Consider the following 19,982-nt stretch of genomic DNA (forward strand, 5'->3'; position numbering starts at 1 on the left):
TCCATGTAATTTCCATACATACCTTTAAAAAACACCCCCCAAAGCCACTGTAGGCACAGTCTTTTCAGTTTTTGTAGCCTGCTACAGTCTGTCACAGTCTGCTCCATTATTGTATCAGTTTTTCTTCTCTCCCCATGCCCATGCCTGTCTCTGTATGCTGCAGGTCATGGTGAGATGGTTCAGAGGATCTTGGATATCTTGCATTTCTTATGGGCCATAGTTCTGGCAATGGTGGATGGACTGACTCACTGGCTGAACCTGCTGACTAAACAATACAGAGACACATCTACTGTCCTGTGCAATGAACGCTACTCCATCATACACAAGATACAACAGGTACCATAACACAAGCAAAAACTGAGCTTTAGAATTGAACACTTAGAATAGACAATCACACACACTCTAACTTGTGACTGTTTCCCTCCAATTGGCAGCGCCATGCAGTTATGGATGACCAGGTATCTGAGGGTAGTGAGAGTTGCACATTGGAGACCTGTTTGGATGAGACTGATGCAGAAAACTCCACCAAATTTAGGTTAGTGTGGAAAATAGCATGTGTCTTTTGTTTGCCAACTATATATGGATGGGAGTCACCATTCACCTAACACAGTATGGTTCCACAAGTTGAAGGCCAAACTCCTGAGGGCGGGAGGACGCAGTACTCATAATGTGCAGCTGGAACTCCAGCGTCCTTGTCAACAGACTGCTCTGCTCTGAACCAGATGTAGCTCTCTGCTAATAGCCTGGTCAGATAAGGAGCACTCACATCTCCAAAAACATCAGAACAAATTTCTAAACTGGCATTACTTGGATAGACTGACCACATATTCTCAATAAAAGTGGTTAGTTTGTCGCCTGAAAAAAATGTTAAAACTTGATGAAATGGCATAAAACCAGTCCTACAGATGTAAATGGTAACAGGTTTGAGCCAAACCTCGGCCATCAGATTCTCACCCAGCTGTCGCTGCATAGAGTAGATCTTTCCCCACCCCTGGGCTGTGGCCATGTTGGGCTCCTCCAGACCTTGTCAAGCACAGCAGGGCATACTGAGGGACAGCACTGGGTTTCCATTCACAATGAATGGGCAGCTGTTGTTGACCCAGGGATTTGTCTTCTTACGTGCTCGGGGTGCTCAGCACTTTTTCCACAAGGGGGCTCACATACAGTCAACAGCCTTTCCAGTACTCACAATGGTAAAAAAAACACAATCTATAAATTGTATCCAAATGATGATACTGATCAGCATCAAAATCTAATCAATTGTTCCATGGCCCATACCCTACCTCTCCAAAAGAGTTCATCAAAATCCATTCATTGCTTTTTGTGTTATGCTGTGACCAAACAAACCAAGAAACCAGCGCAGGCAAAAAATGTAACCCCCACCCTTGGTGGAGGTAATATGTTTCTGAACAGTCACCTTCTGTTTCTTTGTCTTTATGTGTTTGTATTTTTGTGTTTGAATCACCCCCTTAGCCTCCTGGAGGTGGACAGTGGGACTGTGACAGGTCGGTCTACACCCAGGCCAGGGCTCAGCAGCACTAGGAGTCTCTTGAGTCCAGAACCTCCATCCAGCAGCATGGAGCTGGCATCAGAGCTATCCAGACAACAATACAGACAGTCCAGAACAGCTAGCGAGCTGCTGGGAGACAGGTATACTCTGTGGATACTCACCACTAAAGACTTGGTTTTTTATAGAGCACTTTGTGCCTAGCAGCAGTAATACCACAATATTTGCAAATGGAATGTGTGGGTCATGAATGTGTTAAGAGAAAACTACAATTTGAATGTTATTTCATGTATTTATTTCAGTTAATGGTAGATGAATACCAACTCCTGGTTGTGACTTTCCCTTCTCTGTCTGCAGTCAGCTTTTCATTGAGGAGCTGGAACAGAGCAGAGAGTTTTATAACAACCAAAACCGTCTGCTGAAGCTGCTGTTTGCCATGTACAACCTGCTGGCAGCCAACTCAGAGCTCGTATGCTACTTCATCATCGTGCTAAACAATGTTGTCAGTGCTTCTGCGATATCACTGGTCCTGCCCATACTGGTGTTCCTATGGGCTATGCTGGCTATTCCAAGACCAACCAAGAGGTTTTGGATGACTGCTATAGTCTATACAGAGGTATGAACACTGAGTGGCCTACAGACAGAACCTTCAAAATCCTTTGCACCTTCTTAGCTATAAACCAGCACAGGTAGATGTGGCAAACTGTGTATATTGTTTGTTTCACTGCATGAGTGAAAAATATCAAAGCATCTTTGGCCCTAATGTGCAAAACAAAATATATATTTTAAAAAAAGTTGATACTGAGTTGGTAGCATCATTTTGACATGTTACCAGTCTGAGTCACCAAAGTCAGACATGTACAAACCTTACAGATGTGCCCTTTAAAACACTGCTAATCAATAATCTTTGTTTTCACAATCAATCAGATGACTCTGACACATTTACAAAGGGCCATCACCAACTCTGCAGCTCTACCAAACTGTCTGTCCTCTTTTATTGTGGGTTTACAGGGCATATAGCCTGTGACTCTTGTGATAGCATCACCATTGTGTGGTAGCAAACTGCAGTGAGCACCAGTCTGATATAAGAATGGTGAGAAAGTATTCAAAGATTTACCAGCTTTAAATGATTGTATAGGTTATCAGTATAAATGTATTTAGTTTGATTAGCTGAGCTAATTAATTTAACAATTTAACTGGTGCACACAGTGGACATTTAGCAGCTAAGACAGACAATCCACCTCTGCTGGAAGCTCTGGGAATCTCCCACATATTGACAGCGGCTCCCCAATGACTGCAAATAATATACAGTATTCTGCAAATCAATTTTTTAAAGAGCAAGCTAGCGAGCATCTTGATTTGTCTGTCTTTGTGTTAAATGAACCTGTCACTTTTCTTTGTGGGCAGGCTTTACATTCAGTGCCTCTCTGAGTCAGTTCAGCTGAGTGTCCTGCAGCACTATGGCAGAGTCATCAAAAAATGAAAGTACAAAACAGGAAGATAAATGGGTGTTCATAAGGTTCTCCCTGAAGTGAGCTTTTGCAGCTTGGGATATCCCCTAACAAGACGGCATTTATTTCAAGAGCTGGTGGAGACCGAAGCAAAGCTAAAAGGAAAGTGAATATTGGACTTAGATTCATTTGGTCAACATTAATTCAACAATTCTAGATAAATTATCAACTTTAAAAAGGTGAAACAAATGTTAAATGGTGTGTTACACAAGGGATGTCTAATCATCTTCATTTATTAATAGTCATACATGATTACAAATCTGCAAACAACGACTTTAGCATTGTTACTTCCTCGGGCTCACTCACAACTGTCATTCAGAAATTCACAGTTTCAGTCCAGAGCACTCAGAGCAGGGGTGGATTTAGTGGTTTGGCTTCTGCAGGCAAACTATTGCACAGTAAACATAATTAGGTCTGTGTTTTAAAGGATCTAGTGGTGCTCACTGACTATGGTCAACTGCGAGTCACATGACAAATACCTGCCATTTTAAACCCATAATGTACTTATCAAATACAAATGCTTGAGGTATTTTAAGTAAGGTTGGAAACTTGCTGTTCAAACCACTGCGCACCACTCACACCCTTCCTTTCACATCAAATTAAGGTGATTGGTGGACAGCCCTTTATGTGGCCTTCTGAAACTGACGATCCAACTGTCACATCCGCTTCATGCGGTGATTGGTCAGTTGTGCAACAGTGAGCAGCCAAGGATTGAACTTCTCTCTGTAACTCTCCTTTTTCATTCTTCACACAACCATTTCAGTCAATTTGCATGTGCCCAAGTGAGTGCAACGTTATGAATGTGAGAATGTGCGCTATTATCCCCTCATTCAAAACTCATGTCTACCCCCTCCATTCTACATTTGAGTGTAGAGGTTCATGAACATTTTGATTTCTGACAACACCCTTTTAACGTTTAAAGCACCACTTATAATTGTTTATTCATCATACAGAATGTGATACAGTATACAGTTACTTTAATGGTGACTATACTTAGAGATTTTTCATCCCTGTAATGCAGTTACGAAATTATATTAACGAGTGAAAGTGAAGTACTATATACAGGCCACAACAGGGTTTTATTCGGTATGTCTGTGGACATTCTCAGACACCCAGGTCATGGTATGTCCGGTGTGCTAATGGGGCTTCTTCCGTTTTTACCACCGGTCAGTCAGAACTGAAGAAGCTTCTCGGACGAGAGGTGAAATGTCATAAAAGAACCTCAAGTCCATTAGACATCTTTAGCACTTTGGATGAGCATACATATGTTACTGCCTGATCTGGCAGTACAGTATGCACTGTTGCCTTTTCTGTGCTCTCTTCTGGTCTGACTGCTGTGGTGCTACTGTGCCTCTCTCCAGGTGATGGTGGTAGTGAAATACCTTTTCCAGTTTGGATTCTTTCCCTGGAACAGTGTGTATGAGATGACTCTAAATGAGGACAAGCCTTTCTTCCCACCTCGCATCCTGGGCCTGGAGAAGACTGACAACTACATCAGATATGATCTTTTTCAGCTGCTGGCTCTATTCTTCCACAGATCCCTGCTCATGGTCAGTTGGTATTTACAGTGGTTACACTTGACAATCAGTAAGCAAGGGCACATTAAACTTGTGGTACAGGATGCCAGCCACAAAGGCCTAATTCACCACCAGCTACTTTTCAACATATACCACCTTGTACTGACTTTAGATATAGCCAGTGGTCACTGGACCATTTCCATATGACCTTTGCTAAGCTCCTTGAGGTCATACCTCAAAACTGAATGCAAATTAGATTAAAACATTAAATGTCATTAAAATGCATATATATAAAACTGAATGCAAATTAAAAGCAACAATTACACGTCTGCACAAAGTAACAGCATGTAACTGTTCAGCTCTAGTACTTTCGTCTGCACAAAGTAACGGCATGTAACTGTTCAGCTCTAGTACTTTTAGGACAGCTGTGGCAGACTGTGGATTCTCACTGTTCTCATTATATTTTGTACCTCTTCAGTCTTCCCAAGACTAATCTCTGAGCACTTTAACAACAGAAGCTAGCGCACTTTCTCCTGGAAATTTGAACCCTCATGTCTATACAGTCAGCTAAACAGCACAAAGAAGTCAATTAGACGCCGAGTAATGGAAGAAAGATAAAAGTAGGTAAATTGAATCAAGATATAATAATGAAAAGCAGTGGGAAAAAGAACAGTTTTTAGTTGTAAAAGTGGCTCCAGTTGGGGCAGATCTAAGTTCTAATGGGAGGTGGTTCCAGCTGTGGACAGCATCGTGGCTAAAAGCCCTTTCACCTTGTTCAGTTTGACCTCTGGGCACCACTGGGTCCCTGCAGATCTGAGACACCAACCAGGCTTGTACTCAGTAAACATAGCTGATATATTTTATATTTTAGCTGTTTTTAAGATGCCCGAATGATGCTTATGAAGCTTGGTTGTGGCCTTTAAAATTTAGATCCTCGTCAATGATTACACCAAGATTCCTGACACAGCTGTTAGTTTTTAGTGTCCTGGACTTCAGGTAATCACTGAGCCCAAGCCTTCATTCTTTGTATCCAAAATCCATTATCTCTGTTTTGTCTTTGTTTTGCTGAAGGAAATTTTGTTGTGTTGCATACAGTCGTTCACTTTGCAGGACATTAACACAACAGGTTTATTGGACCGTAGTCATTCAGTGAAAGCACTAGATAGACCTGAGTGTAATCTGTGTAGCTAGGTAAACAACCCTACTGCTTATCCATGGAAATGTAAAAAAAAAAGAGGCAAGCAAACGAAAATGTGCTTACACACTCACACTGTGGGGACCTGGCTTTTCTCATGGGATGAAAGCAAACATGTTTGTGTGTCTGTGTGTTAATGGGTGTGTGCGTTTGCACCCGCAGCGTTATGGCCTATGGGACAATGAGGGCCCCCTGGAGGAGCAGAGCCCCTTCCCAGAAAGCTGTAAAGATGGAGGAAAAACTAGAGAAGATGAAGATAGGAACAAAGAGGGAGCAAGAAGAGTTAACTCATCATCCACCCTGGACAACCTTGAAATGACTGAACTGAATGAACTTGACACGGTTAGTGCAAACTCTTAACATTAGTTGCTGTCTGTTACTATCAGCACCACTTTGAAAGAATGTGTTCTTGGCCATTCACCAACGCAATGGAATCCTGTCATAGAATCAGCTGTTTTGAAAGATATTAAATCGCTTTCCTAGTTTGTTTTTAATCTGTTGTTTACCAATGTAGGATAATGTGGACTATGTTGAACCAAGCGTCAGCTCTGCTGCCGCTACCCCACAACACCCTGCAGCTGAACCAGCACCCTCAGGGTCAAAAGATGAACATGGAATTGTGTCTGGGCTGAAAGATGCACTGGATCGTCCCAGCAAGCTGAGGGAGGGTGAGATGGAAGAAAACAAAGAGCAGGTGACAGAAGAAATCCCAAAGAAACGCAGCGGCATCCGCTTCCGCAGGAAACCGAAACCACCCAATCAACAGCGCAGCAAAGGTGTGTGGCTTCTTATCTGTTGACTGTGATGGTAGAGGTTGTTAACACTGATTGTATTCCATTACGGTGTTAACAGCATATGAAACCTTCTTTCTAATGTTTGAAGTGCTGGTGGATAGGCAGGGTTTTTTCATGGGTACTTCTCTCACTTTAATATGAATTTCTGCTGCCCATCTGTCTTGTCTCGCTCTCTGATAGCTGTGGCCATTTTGAGTACATAAAAACAGTTTTGCCTTTAGATGTGTTTGGATGAAACTTTGTACAATCAATCTATTTTAATTGTACTGAACCATTTAGATCCTCCCAAACCAGGTCATTGACAGTGAGGTCATCTTATTTTGGAAAAACCCAGCGTTCATAGCCACAGATTCCCTGTCACTGCCCAGAACTCTTACTTACTTTTAATGACTTTAACTTGAGAATTCTGACTTTTAAAAATGTCAGAGTTCTGAGATTAAAGTCAGACCTCAGATATATTTTTACAGTGGCTCTAATCCTCTTCTGTATATTTGACCGTTCTACTTCACCATCAAGCTTTTGTTTTTTCTGGTTTTGCACCACTCACCTGACAGAACGTCATCAACATGCCCACTCACTTGGTGTTTAACTGTACTAATTAGGTGCTTTTGCAGTTACAGTGCTTTTTCGCCATGCTGTCCTTGGTGTGCATGTATCACTCCCTCTCATTGTGGCTGTTCACAGAACTGTTTTGCATTATTAACTGCAGGAATCTTCCCAGATGACTGTGTATTCTGTCCCAAATACCAATAAAAACAATTTCACTCAGCTAAGACCACACCATAGATGGGATGCAAGCAAGAGTTTATTAGCATCATTTGAGGGAGGATGTGGTAGGATGTAAGGGCTGAGGTTATGCTTATGCACTTAGCCCGGAGGTGATGTTGGTAGTGAATGGGTCAGTGGTTTGGAGAAGGTGTATGAGGAATCCGTGCTTGTCCTGGGCCTGACGGATCCCCCTATAATGCGTGGAAGGCATTGGGTAAGGGAAAAAGGATAAAGGGGGAGGGAGGGAGGCTGAGAGAGAAAGGAAAAACAAAAGCAGCCACTGCCAGAAATGCAGAAGTATTTATAGGTAGATGACAGGAAAAGGTTAGACCCGTGGTCCTGCTCCTACACCTGCTCGCCAGTTGGACCAAAAGATGCTGACATAACGTGTAACAAAGTGAAAATATGTTCCAAGAAAAACTGTCATTTTTTTCTTTTTATTTCTTTGTGGTGCCGGTTTGTTTTAATCCCCCCTTGGTTCTGGTTTTACCTGTTCCAGTGGAGTCCACATCTGAGACTGCAGACACCAGTGAAGATACAGTTAAGAAGAAAGAGAAAGGCAGGAGGAGAGAGGCAGCCAGGCGGAGACTGTTGACTGTAGGGCACAAGATAAAACATGTCTTCATGTCTGGGTGAGTAGGCCCTGTGATGTACACAAGTCACCACAGTAAGAACAGTTTCATATTTCAATGATTAAATAATGAATAATGTGTTCAAAAAACTGTTTTAGAATAATACAAATAATTTAGCAATAGTTGACAGAGTTAAAAGTGCATCACTGAAATGTCATAGCTTACCATTAATGCAGTGGCTTCATATATGCTCCTTTCCTCTGCAGTATTCAGAGGGTTTACAAGCCAGTTCATGGTTTCTTCAGCGATATTCTCCATGCTGAGTATCAGGCTGCCACCGATGTCTATGCGCTTATGTTCTTGACTGATGTCATCGACTTCATCATCGTCGTTTTTGGCTTTTGGGCTTTTGGGGTGAGAGATGGCTGGGTGGATGGAAGTTGTCATTCTGTAATTATTGACTACTTATTACTGATTTACGTGAATCAACGCAAACTACAATAAGAAGAAGCAAAATTGTATGACTAAAAAAGGCATGAAAGGTATTTTTAACGTTTGGCTGGTGCTGTGGAATTTGATTTTGCCACTATGGCATCAAGGAAGGAATGTTACTTTCCTTCTTGTTAAAGCTGGCTCATAACTTGCATCTCGTGCTTTCAGAAACACAGCGCCGCAGCTGATATAGCCTCCACCCTATCAGAAGACCAGGTTCCTGAGGCCTTTCTAGTGATGCTGCTCATCCAGTTCACTACCATGATCATCGACAGAGCCTTGTACCTGCGCAAGGCTGTCTTGGGAAAACTCATCTTCCAGGTTCAGTTTACCTATCATATTATTAGTATTCATGCACGGATTTGAACCAGGGCATCCTGACCTAACACAAATTATATCAGAATCCAGTACGTGGTTTTTCATTTCTGTCTTTCAGCATTCCTTGCAAATTTACTTCCTGAAAGGTTTGTATCATCGTGTTATTAGTGCCCAAATGGGGACCTTATGTTACAGTACATGCGAAAACTAGGTGACTTTTGGAAAGTGACCTGCAATATTTGCAAGGATAACATGTTCAGAGTTGCTTTGCTCTTCACTTTTAGAACATCTCTATTAATGTGCTTTTCTGCATTCTCGGTATTTGATCTTTTTTCATACACCCTTCCTCTTCTCCTTCTGTTTCTTCCCTCCAGATAATCCTTGTGTTTGGGATCCACCTGTGGATGTTCTTCATTCTACCTGCTGTCACTGAAAGGTGAGGTCAGATTACAATAGTCCATCACCAAATCAGACTGTGACTAGCAGGTTGGGCTGTCTTGGTATAATAAAATAATCATAATGTACATACCTCTGATAGGACAATACCATATGTGAGTTTGTTGAGTACTAATCATCTTTAATCTTCCTCATCTCTCCTTCTTTCTGTTTAGGAAGTTCAATCAGAACTTTGTGGCCCAGCTCTGGTACTTTGTCAAATGTATTTACTTCGGCTTGTCAGCCTATCAGATCCGTTGTGGATATCCCACTCGTATCCTTGGCAACTTCCTCACCAAGAAATACAACCACCTCAATCTGTTTCTCTTCCAAGGGTATGCACACTATATATAGTACAGTTCTTTCCACACCACCACCCCTGAATGCATATAGGGGACACAATGAAACAATGTTAGCACAGTGACATTATGCTATGGATGTTGTGTGTCTCTAGATTTCGTCTTGTCCCATTCTTGGTGGAGCTGCGAGCGGTGATGGACTGGGTTTGGACTGACACCACTCTGTCTTTGTCAGACTGGATGTGTGTGGAGGACATTTATGCCAACATCTTCATCATTAAATGTAGCCGCGAGACAGAGAAGGTATGAAATGTGTGAGCATAGTGATGTGGCAGTAAACTAAATGTGTTCTTCTGGGATAAGGGGAAAAGCAGTAGCTTCTTGGAAACAGCTATAACACTGTTCATTATTTGAAAAACTCTTCTTTCATTAATAAAAACAAAGCACATTTTGACATGTTTTTTGCTTAAGTCGTGTAAACATTTCTTTCATCTCTACATCAGGTTTCCTGCACGCCCAGTGGCACAGTTAGGGCAAATGGAGCTTTTATGCAGGTTTCCTCATGGGCAAGTCTGTTTTCTAGTCTGCGCCTGTTTGGTGGTTTCCCAACACCAAAAAAATGTGCTTGGAATGCATTTGCACTGAAAACCTACTCAGACCAATATTTATGGCTTTAGTTGGCAGAGGCGCACACACACAGGCCTGCCTGTATTCAAAAAACACCTTCCAGTTATTTCGAGGGTGCCCTCTTTCTATTGGTTATGCTTTTTTCCATCTACTGCAAAATGTATCATCCTTGAGTGTGATCATGTGACCTGGAGTTTTGCAGAAATGTCAGTGCTACTGCTCAGCACTTGGAGAATGTCCGGTCTTTTCTGTGTAGTTGATTAAACACCTGTAGATTGGTCTGATTTGGATATTGAACACAGTTCAGTGGTTATTATCAGTTGTTAATACACCTATAAATATAAACTTTAGGTGACCTCTAGTGGCTGTAGTAGTTATAACAAAGGAGTAAAATGACATGATGTAGCAGGCAGAGCTTTTTAACATTTGCGGTATATAAATGCTCTGTTAGTGCAGTTACATGGATGTGGAACACAGTGTGTGGTTTTCTAGTTCTATCCTTAACCACCTTATGTTTGTAAATGACTTGGTGATTTTCTGTCCACATAGTGCTGGTCCACAGTTGAGGATTTGTTCACAATATGGCACAGATTCTGACACGAAATAAAATGCTAATAAGGAAGATTTGTACTGAAAATTCCTACTGATTTCTTCCTGTCTGCTGTCCCTTAAGGCATGTAATCAGATAAAAGATTTAGGTCAGGCATCTACAGACAGTGCTCCTTGTGTGTAACATACTTGGCCAATAAAGGTGATTATCCTTATCCATTTCTATAAATAAAATGTTCTGTGCTGTATTTAGTCAATACAGGATGCAATTGGACCGTTTTTGGTTCATGAATAGTAAAGTAAAGAAAAAACAAACATATAGTTCACAGATAACTAGTCTACATACAGCTGTGCATCTGCCTGCAGTAACTGTGCAGACAACAGTGAATGTGACAGCGTAGGTAGTCAGGGTAACAATGTAAATCCTAGGTTACTCTGCTCTGCTTTATTTCAAACATACATGGCTAACTATCTTACATACCACATTTCCCTTTAGTTTTTGGGCATCTTTTCAATAAGGCTTTCAATAATAATTGGCTAATGTTGGGTAAAAGCACTCAACAGAAATGAACTGTGGCTCTCTACCACTGAGGCCAGAACATTAGGGAAAGTAAAATACCATAGCTCCACTCAGGTTTATGTCAGACAGGCCAATCCTTCTGGGACCCTGTCTCTGTCTCGCCCTTCATTTTCTTTCTGCCTTTCTGTGACATACATAAAACATAACCCCCTCTCTTACACTGGGAAACTCAGGAAATCGAGAGTTTAGTCCCAGTGCAGGAGTTTGGTGCCAGAACCTACTGTTACTGACTTTGTCTAGTGGGTACTGCTCCATCTCCTTTACTAGCCCTGTTTCCTTCCCCTTTGCCTTGGGAGTCCCTACCAGGGGCTAATGACCCCGACAACACAGCTCCCAGGATCACCACCTTATTGTTTGGGGAGATGTTTGTTCCAAATCTCCCTAAATGATTGTTAGGCTTGTAAACAAAGAAACAACTCAACATTGAATTATTAGCTAGTTTCAAAAATAATTTCAATATATTATCTCTAAAAGTCATATTTTCTGCCCTCAGAAATACCCGCAGCCTAAAGGGCAGAAGAAGAAGAAGATTGTGAAATATGGCATGGGTGGACTCATCATCATCTTCTTGATCTGCATCATCTGGTTTCCCCTTCTCTTCATTTCACTGGTCAGATCAGTGGTGGGTGTAGTCAATCACCCCATCGATGTCACAGTCACTGTCAAGCTAGGAGGATATGAGGTAATCAACATTTTATTCAGCAGTCTTTCTACTGTAATTCGATTGCAGTTCTACTCTTGTGCTCTCTTCAAATAGAAACAGCATGCAAAGTTATAGACTCATTTCTTTGGTATGTTTTGAAGCTGTACTTGTTCTGTTCATCTGTCAAGTACACAAAGGAAGATGGAAAGTGGGAAGATAAACAGATTAGAGCCTTCTGCCAGTCCTCACAGAAGCAGGGTTAACATGTATATTCCAGATGTCAGCATGCAAGATAGATTTTTTGCAGAGATGGAAATTAATTCAGCATCAGTGGATCTTCACAGTTTATATAAAGCTCAGTTGATGCCAAATGGAATAGAGGTTCAAATGTAAAACACAGCATGACACAGTGTTTAAAATGTGCATAATCTTTGGTGTCTGTGTGTGTATCCAGCCCCTGTTCACCATGAGTGTACAGCAACAGTCCATCCAGCCGTTCACAGAGGCTGAGTATGACCAACTCACCAAAACGTTTGGAGATAACGCAGTGCGTACTCACTTCAGTTTTATTTCTATATACATGTTTTTCATCATCATCGTCTTCCTTTCACAGAATTTGTCACCTGTTCAACAGACACTTGTTCAAATATAGCATTTTTAACTTCTTGGGCAATCAAAATAGTTTGCAAGTTTAAGCATAATGAGGCTGTAGATGCCAGCTAGTGAGTAGCTGAGTTTCCGTGATGATGTGTAAAATCCCAGACAGCCTCTGAAGTCTCATTTAGCCACTTGTTAGCAACACCTTTTTTAAGGCATGTAAAAGCATTTAAAATCACAAGGTTTCCAGGTTTTACGGCTCACTACTGCAGCACTTGATTCAAAGGACTTGGTGTAAACAGAGAGATCTTATGCAACTTTTAACATATCCCCGGTGCCCTGTTTTTCAAACATTTCACAATAGGAAATCACTCCTAGCTGACCAAAAACTCTCAAAATGGGAGGGGGCAAAATTTATATAAAAGAAAATAATAATCTGGGTCTGGTGTTTTGTAATGAGGAACCCATCCAGTGCAGCAGTGTGTTTCAAGCATAAGCATAAAACTTTAGTCCTTGTATGGGGACTGCTGAAAACACCGGTAGTGTAGAAAATGGCCAGCTTTATCCTTTAAGCTTACTGCTCCAGAGACTGTTGCTTATATAAGTTGTGTTTCCTAGTTGGTATATTTTCTCTCTATATAGCTACAGAGCTATTTCCACAATGGTGTAAGATGCTACAAACAGTATATGTAAGTTACGCAGTGTATTTAATTCGCCTTACTCGTAACAGATGCTTTCTGTTATAGACCACATTACTAAACACTCACAAGCCTGTACCCATTTACCTGTCTTTTTCAAACTGGTGTAACCTCCCTGTATACTAGACGCCTTCAGTAAACTTTAGTTCATAATATCCTCATTCTGTGTCCTGACCTGACAACTTGATTCCTTGGAGTGATTCTGACATGTTTGATAAATATGGGCCCTGGTCATTATTGTGAGTTTGTATGTGTGTGTGTGTGTGTGTCTTGCTTAAGTTACTGCCAGTCTGTATACCTATTTTTCATGCATCACTTTGTGTGTATATGCATTTAGGCAGCCATGCAGTTCATCACACTCTACAGTTATGAGGACATTGTAACGGCCATGATTGAAGGTAGTTCAGGATCAGTATGGAGGATCAGCCCCCCCAGCAGACAGGAACTCATTAAGGAACTACTTGGAAGTCATGTTGACCTAACACTACGTCTAGCCTGGACTTTCCAGAGGTAAAATCTTTGCTGTCCTTACTACAAAATTGCATTATACTAAGTAACATTAGCATGCCAAAGCTGAATAGTTGAAATTCTATTAAAGTTTCAGCTGTTGTAATCAGTGCCTAATTACCGGCATAAGGGAAATGAACAGAAACAGTTATAGAATACTATATTTGGGTGAGCTAGAAAGCAGGGTACAGCAGTTTAGAAGTAAGTTTTCATTGGGGCTGGACTGTTGCTATAAAGACATTCTTAAAAAAATAAAAAACTGACATGCAGCTGTTTACAGTAGACCCAAGAATACTGGGATATGTCATTTTGTTATAAGCTGAACCATAAATGCTTGAAAGAATTGAAAGCACAGGGACATTTTAAGATCTACAGTGAAACCTGTTGACAATAATAACAAACTGCAGTTTACTGCCTGCTTATGGTTGTACACAGTAACAAAATAACAACATGTATAACTCTGTGACAAACTAACTTCATTAAAGGATAAGACCAGTCATTTTCTATTGCCATAGTATTTTCAGTCATCTCTATACAGAGAGAAAGCCCTACAATGAACCGCCTCTACTCACAGTTAATGTCTACCAGTGTGTCAGCCCTGGATTAGCTTGTTTGTCTGTGCCGTAGACCTCTGCTGTTGTTTAAAAACTATTAAAAAAACACATCAGGATAAGGCTAGTATAGTGAAACACACCCAGTGTTGTAGTGTGCTTCACTATACTAGCCTTATCCTTTAAAAAGATGACTAATAAAACTGAATTAATCATTATTAAATTAATTAAACCATACCTGACATTTACAAAGTTACTTAAAAACATGCTCATGAGCTGGACAGGCTTAGGAATGCTAGTGGCTAAAAAAAAAAAAAAAGTCAGTTACATATCCACTGGGTTGCAGAGTTTCCAGGCTCATCGGTTGAACTAACCAACCTTAAAATGAGCTGTAGCTCAAACCACTGTACACATACAGTAATTAACACTGAGACAGCTGTTAATATTTTCAAAATAGTTTTCTCTAATGCAGTTTCTCTGCTATAGCAGTGATATGACTCTGTATGCTGTATGTGATGTATCCTCAAATGGTTACGCTCTCAAAGTCTTTCTCACTGAATATTTCTTTCTCTGACAGGGACCTAGGTAAAGGAGGGACGGTGGAACACACCTTTGACAAACACTCTATAGACCTGGAACCTGGGAACCCAGTCAGAGCAGAGTTGGCCTCACTTCTGGTTGGAAATCGCACTGAGCCTGTGTAGGTCTACTCTCTGGATGGATGTTTATGTGAATACAATGTTATGTGTCTGGTTTTATCCTACAGATGGTGCCTTGTTTTCATTTTTTTTCCAGGCACGTTCCTAATATGTTTCCTAACTACATCCGTGCCCCCAATGGAGCTGAGGCCAAACCAGTCAATCAGTTATACAAAGGTCAGAACGCACAGTGTTACAACACAACTACACAACTTGACAAATATTAAATCAGCAGAATCATTTCCATGATAAAACTAAAGGCGGGGTCCACCCTGGACAGGTCACCAGTCCATCACAGGGCTGACATGTAGACAAACAACCATACACACTCACACTCATGGACAATATAGAGTCACCAGTCAACCTAAGCTGTATGTCTCTGGACTGTGAGAGGAAGCTGGAGTACCCGGAGAGAACCCACGCAGGCACAGGGAGAACATGCAGAATCCACACAGAAAGGCACAAAGGTCTGCGTCACCTGCTGCCCTGAAACAAACTATTTTGATCAAAACAACATACAAGTGATAAATGTAGTTACAAATTGTAAACAACTATATTGCCCTTGCCATCCATCTCTCCACATTTTTGCCACTTTTGCCTTATGCATAAATAAAATCTTTAAATTTATTGCAGCCTTCCAGCAAAAACTCTCGCTCTGCTACAGTGACAGACTGTGCTCTTTCTTTGGACATTTGCGTGTAGCCAGTAAAAAACCTGATGATGATCCTGGTTTTGATTGTCAATGTACATAGTCTAGGCAGTAACCATCAGAGTGTGCCGTTCACTTACTTCAGATGATTGAATTCAGCTTTTCTAATCCACAACGCAGGTGATGGCTGAAGAGCCATAATTCCAGACATTGTCAGCCTGCTTTACAAAACCCAGCCTTACTCATTTGATCTTGAATTTATTTAGCAGCATAAGAAGAATACCCTCCTGATGTGATACAGAACATTGTGTCTCACAACAATAATACCACAATGCTGATAAAGTGCCTGTTTGGGTGTTTGAAGAAGAATAAACACTAGATGGCAACATAGCAACCAACAGCCTACTTCCCATTTACAGTAAATGCTAGGCCTCCTGTTCAAGGCATATTAGGGCTTCTCGCACAATCTCGACTCTCATAGCCCTCTAGGATATGCAGCATAGATAATGGATGGATGGATGACAGGGTTCTGTTTTCATTGTAATGCACAGCACAGGATGCAGTATATCAACAACAAACTGATCATTTCAACACGTCATTTAAATATAGCACTGCAATGGTATTTAATTTTTTATTGTATGGATCATTATGGTGAGAGATAAAGTCACACATTCTTGTGCATGGAAATCATGATGGTAGGATGGTGGGATATGTGAATTCAGCTTAAACAGTGATCATCTGCTCTGTGCAGTATGTTGGAGCTGCTGTATTCATATTTGAAACTGCACTTCCCAGGCAACAATAAATATCCTCTGTGGAAAACTCTCCACAGGATTCCCAGTCTCTCCGTGCATCACATGACTGTCATAGCCTCAAACACAGCCATCTACAGTATAATGTATGATAATGCATTCTTTCTGATTTCACCCCATATCCAAGTGTGCTACAGATGCACCAGGTGAACCTGGCCACATATCTACAAGAAGTACCTTTGGCATACCACCCGAGCGCTGGGTGAAGCACTGTGATATGTGCTGCTCTGCTGGGTTAATGAAATAGATTGGATATCAGCTTCTCTATTGGTTTTTCACACCTTAACATGTCTGTTTAAACACAATGATTGGTTGTCTTGTAGGTAATGAAGATAGTTTCCTGAATATAACCCTATCCCTGATGAGTGACAGGTCACTGAATGACAGCAAAAACCAGGAATGGTGGGACATAGCCATTGCAGGCTGTGCCCTCTCCTCATGTGAGGTTCTACCCATGGTCATATTCAATGACAAAGTCAGTCCACCCAGCCTCGGTTTCCTGGCTGGATATGGGTAAGGAGAACACACTCACAAACTACATGTCCGTGGGTCGGATGTATGCATATGTAATTGACAAAAATCAGTAAATGTTTTAAGGAGCAGCTTGTGTTTTTTCTCACACTTGTAAACTTTCTTTTCTAATGTCACCTCCCAGAATCATGGGTCTGTATGTGTCTGTGGTCTTGGTCATTGGGAAGTTTGTGCGCGGGTTCTTCAGTGAGATCTCCCACTCCATCATGTTTGAGGAGCTGCCCTGTGTGGACCGGATCCTGAAGCTCTGTACAGACATTTTTCTGGTTAGTCTGCAGTGTGCATATTACCACACATGTACTGCACGTGCATGCACATGTTCTCATGTGCAACACATGAAAGTTGAGTAAAATGAATTTTCCAAATTTGAACCAAGAAATATGTTATCATCCCCAGATCTAATCATTAGCACAGATTGCTTTCTCTCTTTGAAATTCACAGATTTAAGTTTTTGTGTTTTCAGGTGCGCGAAACAGGAGAGCTGGAGTTGGAAGAGGAACTTTACTCCAAACTCATCTTCCTCTATCGATCTCCAGAGACTATGATCAAATGGACCAGAGACATCAATAGCTGAGGTCAAGGGAGATACTGACTGTGTTTGATTGTAAAATCAAACACAGTCAGTATTCAGTGGTATCTGAAGCACATTGCAGATGTATCCAGCAGACAGCACATGGAAAGCTTCTTGAGAAGACCCCTTACCAGAAAGGACATGACAGCCAAGAGGACACATGGCATTACACATACACCTATAGACAAACATCTGCTGTTGTGTCTTCACAGCTGCCTGACCACCACTCAAACCAACTTACACTACAGACTTTAGAGTGGAATTGCAGTCCCCCGTGACGGGGCCGATGGCCGCCGGATGTCGACCTGGCACGATTGGAAATAATGCCCCTGGAATGGAAACTCAGAGGTCAAACTGTGCTGTTGTCAGAGGTTAAAGGTCAAATACAACATTTTATTCTCAACCTCTGTGCATTTGAGCCATTCAGCAGAGGGACTGAAACCTGAAACTAAGTGCAGGTTGAACCAGCTGCAGTTACTGTATCAGTATGCTGAATCATGTGAAAGCAATGCTGTCAATGAAAATTAGAAATGTTTTTGAAATCACTCATTCCTGTAAAAGAAATGTGTGCAGCACCTATGTTCCTCTGACTTTCAGTTCTGACAATTATTATGTTGTTTTTACCAAATCAGAAGGAGCCATGTTCTGAGTTTGGACTCGGTGCTTGAGCTCTTTTCACTGCAGGCCACCACACTAACTGCCTTTAGTTGACACTGTAAATACCAAGCCCAGTTCGGTTCTATTCAAAAATCTTTGTTTGTGCCCAGTGGGGCTTTTAAACAGTATATGCAGCAGAGCACACACACATTGGTGGTCCAGTCCTAGGCCACTAAACACTGGTTACGAGGAGAATGCTGCTGGAAGAGTTCATGAGTTGACTGATAGGCTGGACTCGTTACTTTTAACTGATTTTGCGTTGACCCCCTATCCTCATCCTTCTGACTGAATTCACTGACTCCTTTCATTTCCCTGTAGATGCCTATTGTTCCCTCTTCGTAGGACTACATCATATGAAGAAAATATACAGTAGCTGTCTAAGTACTTGGATGTTTTGATGCTGATATAACAAATATTTGTACTATGTCAATGTGTCTCTGGTTTGACACGCTGCACATTTAGATTCTGACAAGGAACAGGATGACGTCAAATCATTCGAGCTAAATCTCACCAGGGCTGGTGTAGGGTGTGAATGACTGTATGATATTACACAATAGTAATGTAGTTGATATAGTATGGGATTGAAATAGCGGTGAGAGCAGCTCAGCTATGGCACAGGCTTCTAACAAACTGATGCTTTTCAAGCATCTGATGTGGCCTAGGAACAACCGAGATCTTTTCACACCAGCAGTGCTTTGACTGGTTGCTGGTAACCAGAGACCCATTGTGTATCTCTTGGTTTGTAGCCATTTGTCTGTTTTTAAGTAAGTTAAAGCCACAATATCAAATGATCAGGTTATTACAGTGGGCCCTGTATGATTTACATGCATTAAAATGTGCACAATGCATATTTCTAAATGTCATTCCTGTTCTTGGGCAGGTTACTCCAGCCGTCACTACCTATAGCACCTTGATCCACACTACCATTATCACAAACACTTTGGACATGGTTTGGGGAAAAACACACACTTCACAAAACATTTATCTTATAATGAGATTTTTGTATCAGAATTGCTGTAAATCTGTTTCCTGGCACTTCCTTCCACAGGACAAATGAAACTTCAAGGTGAAACAAACATTTTTTACTATTTATTCTGTTGGTTTAATTGCTTACCTGAAAATACAGACACTTTTTAAAAATCTGAACTTTTAGACATTGAAAGTACATGTTCCTGCTGTATAAGAAAAAGCTTCTAGTTTTACACCACAACAAAGAAGTAAGGAGACCAGGTTATTGTGTGAGCAGTAGACTTACCTACACATTTAGCTATTTAAGTAATGACTTAAAATGAATGTGTATGTGATCGTTTTCATTTTAAATACATTTTTGTACGTTGACAGATAGGACTGCCTTACATTTTTAAACAACCAAAGTACTTACTGTATTTTTCACTGATTTGGCATTTCATTCTATTCTGTAAGATAGGTTATATGTATCAAAACAGAAAATTCTTAAAGATCCTATAGATGCAGTCTAAGCGGCTGATACCAGATGGTGACTGTGAAAAGGTCTGCTATGACTTTCCTTGCTTACTATGGAGGAAGTGAAACTAATAAAGCACATCTGTCTATTGCAGTTGGACTGCTGTTTGTCAATTAAAGTGTCTACAGGAAAGTGCATTGACAAAGTTCTATACTTTCCTACTAATTATTTGCAATTTGACATTTCTACTGACTGTGTATTTTCCTGAGAAAATAAGGCTGAGAATGAACTTTTCACTAAAATAACTTGCAAGAGAATCTGGGATTTTGGTCAGAAGAACTGGATTTCTTTTCACTTAATCCAACTCAGTCTGTTCATGTAGGTCAATTGTGGTGGGGTTATTGTATGCAACTCCAGAGTAGTAGAGAGTCCAGCCTCTCTCAAGGAGTAAAGTTCCAGAGGCCAAGCTGTGCGGGGAGGT

General features: G+C 41.1%; 1 protein-coding gene across 2 annotated transcripts in view; it reads left to right on the forward strand.

The window, feature by feature from the left end:
• The window catches only part of piezo1 (piezo type mechanosensitive ion channel component 1 (Er blood group)), an 88,444-nt gene extending 68,790 nt beyond the window's left edge, over positions 1-19,654 (forward strand). For both annotated transcript variants that reach the window (XM_020607546.1, XM_020607547.1), the window contains exons 34-54: positions 164-336; positions 435-535; positions 1,474-1,650; positions 1,865-2,123; positions 4,380-4,568; positions 5,893-6,072; positions 6,245-6,506; positions 7,792-7,924; positions 8,131-8,278; positions 8,525-8,677; positions 9,049-9,110; positions 9,286-9,444; positions 9,564-9,711; positions 11,658-11,846; positions 12,262-12,354; positions 13,440-13,612; positions 14,738-14,860; positions 14,956-15,035; positions 16,643-16,832; positions 16,975-17,116; positions 17,314-19,654. In XM_020607546.1, the coding sequence (XP_020463202.1) occupies positions 164-336; positions 435-535; positions 1,474-1,650; positions 1,865-2,123; positions 4,380-4,568; positions 5,893-6,072; positions 6,245-6,506; positions 7,792-7,924; positions 8,131-8,278; positions 8,525-8,677; positions 9,049-9,110; positions 9,286-9,444; positions 9,564-9,711; positions 11,658-11,846; positions 12,262-12,354; positions 13,440-13,612; positions 14,738-14,860; positions 14,956-15,035; positions 16,643-16,832; positions 16,975-17,116; positions 17,314-17,424 (3,245 nt within the window). In that variant the 3' untranslated portion in view covers positions 17,425-19,654. The remainder of the gene's footprint in view (positions 1-163; positions 337-434; positions 536-1,473; positions 1,651-1,864; positions 2,124-4,379; positions 4,569-5,892; positions 6,073-6,244; positions 6,507-7,791; positions 7,925-8,130; positions 8,279-8,524; positions 8,678-9,048; positions 9,111-9,285; positions 9,445-9,563; positions 9,712-11,657; positions 11,847-12,261; positions 12,355-13,439; positions 13,613-14,737; positions 14,861-14,955; positions 15,036-16,642; positions 16,833-16,974; positions 17,117-17,313) is intronic.
• Positions 19,655-19,982: the final 328 nt, after the last annotated feature.

This window comes from Monopterus albus, unplaced genomic scaffold (genome assembly GCF_001952655.1).
Source record: "Monopterus albus unplaced genomic scaffold, M_albus_1.0 scaffold87.1, whole genome shotgun sequence".
NCBI classification, from domain to species: domain Eukaryota; kingdom Metazoa; phylum Chordata; class Actinopteri; order Synbranchiformes; family Synbranchidae; genus Monopterus; species Monopterus albus.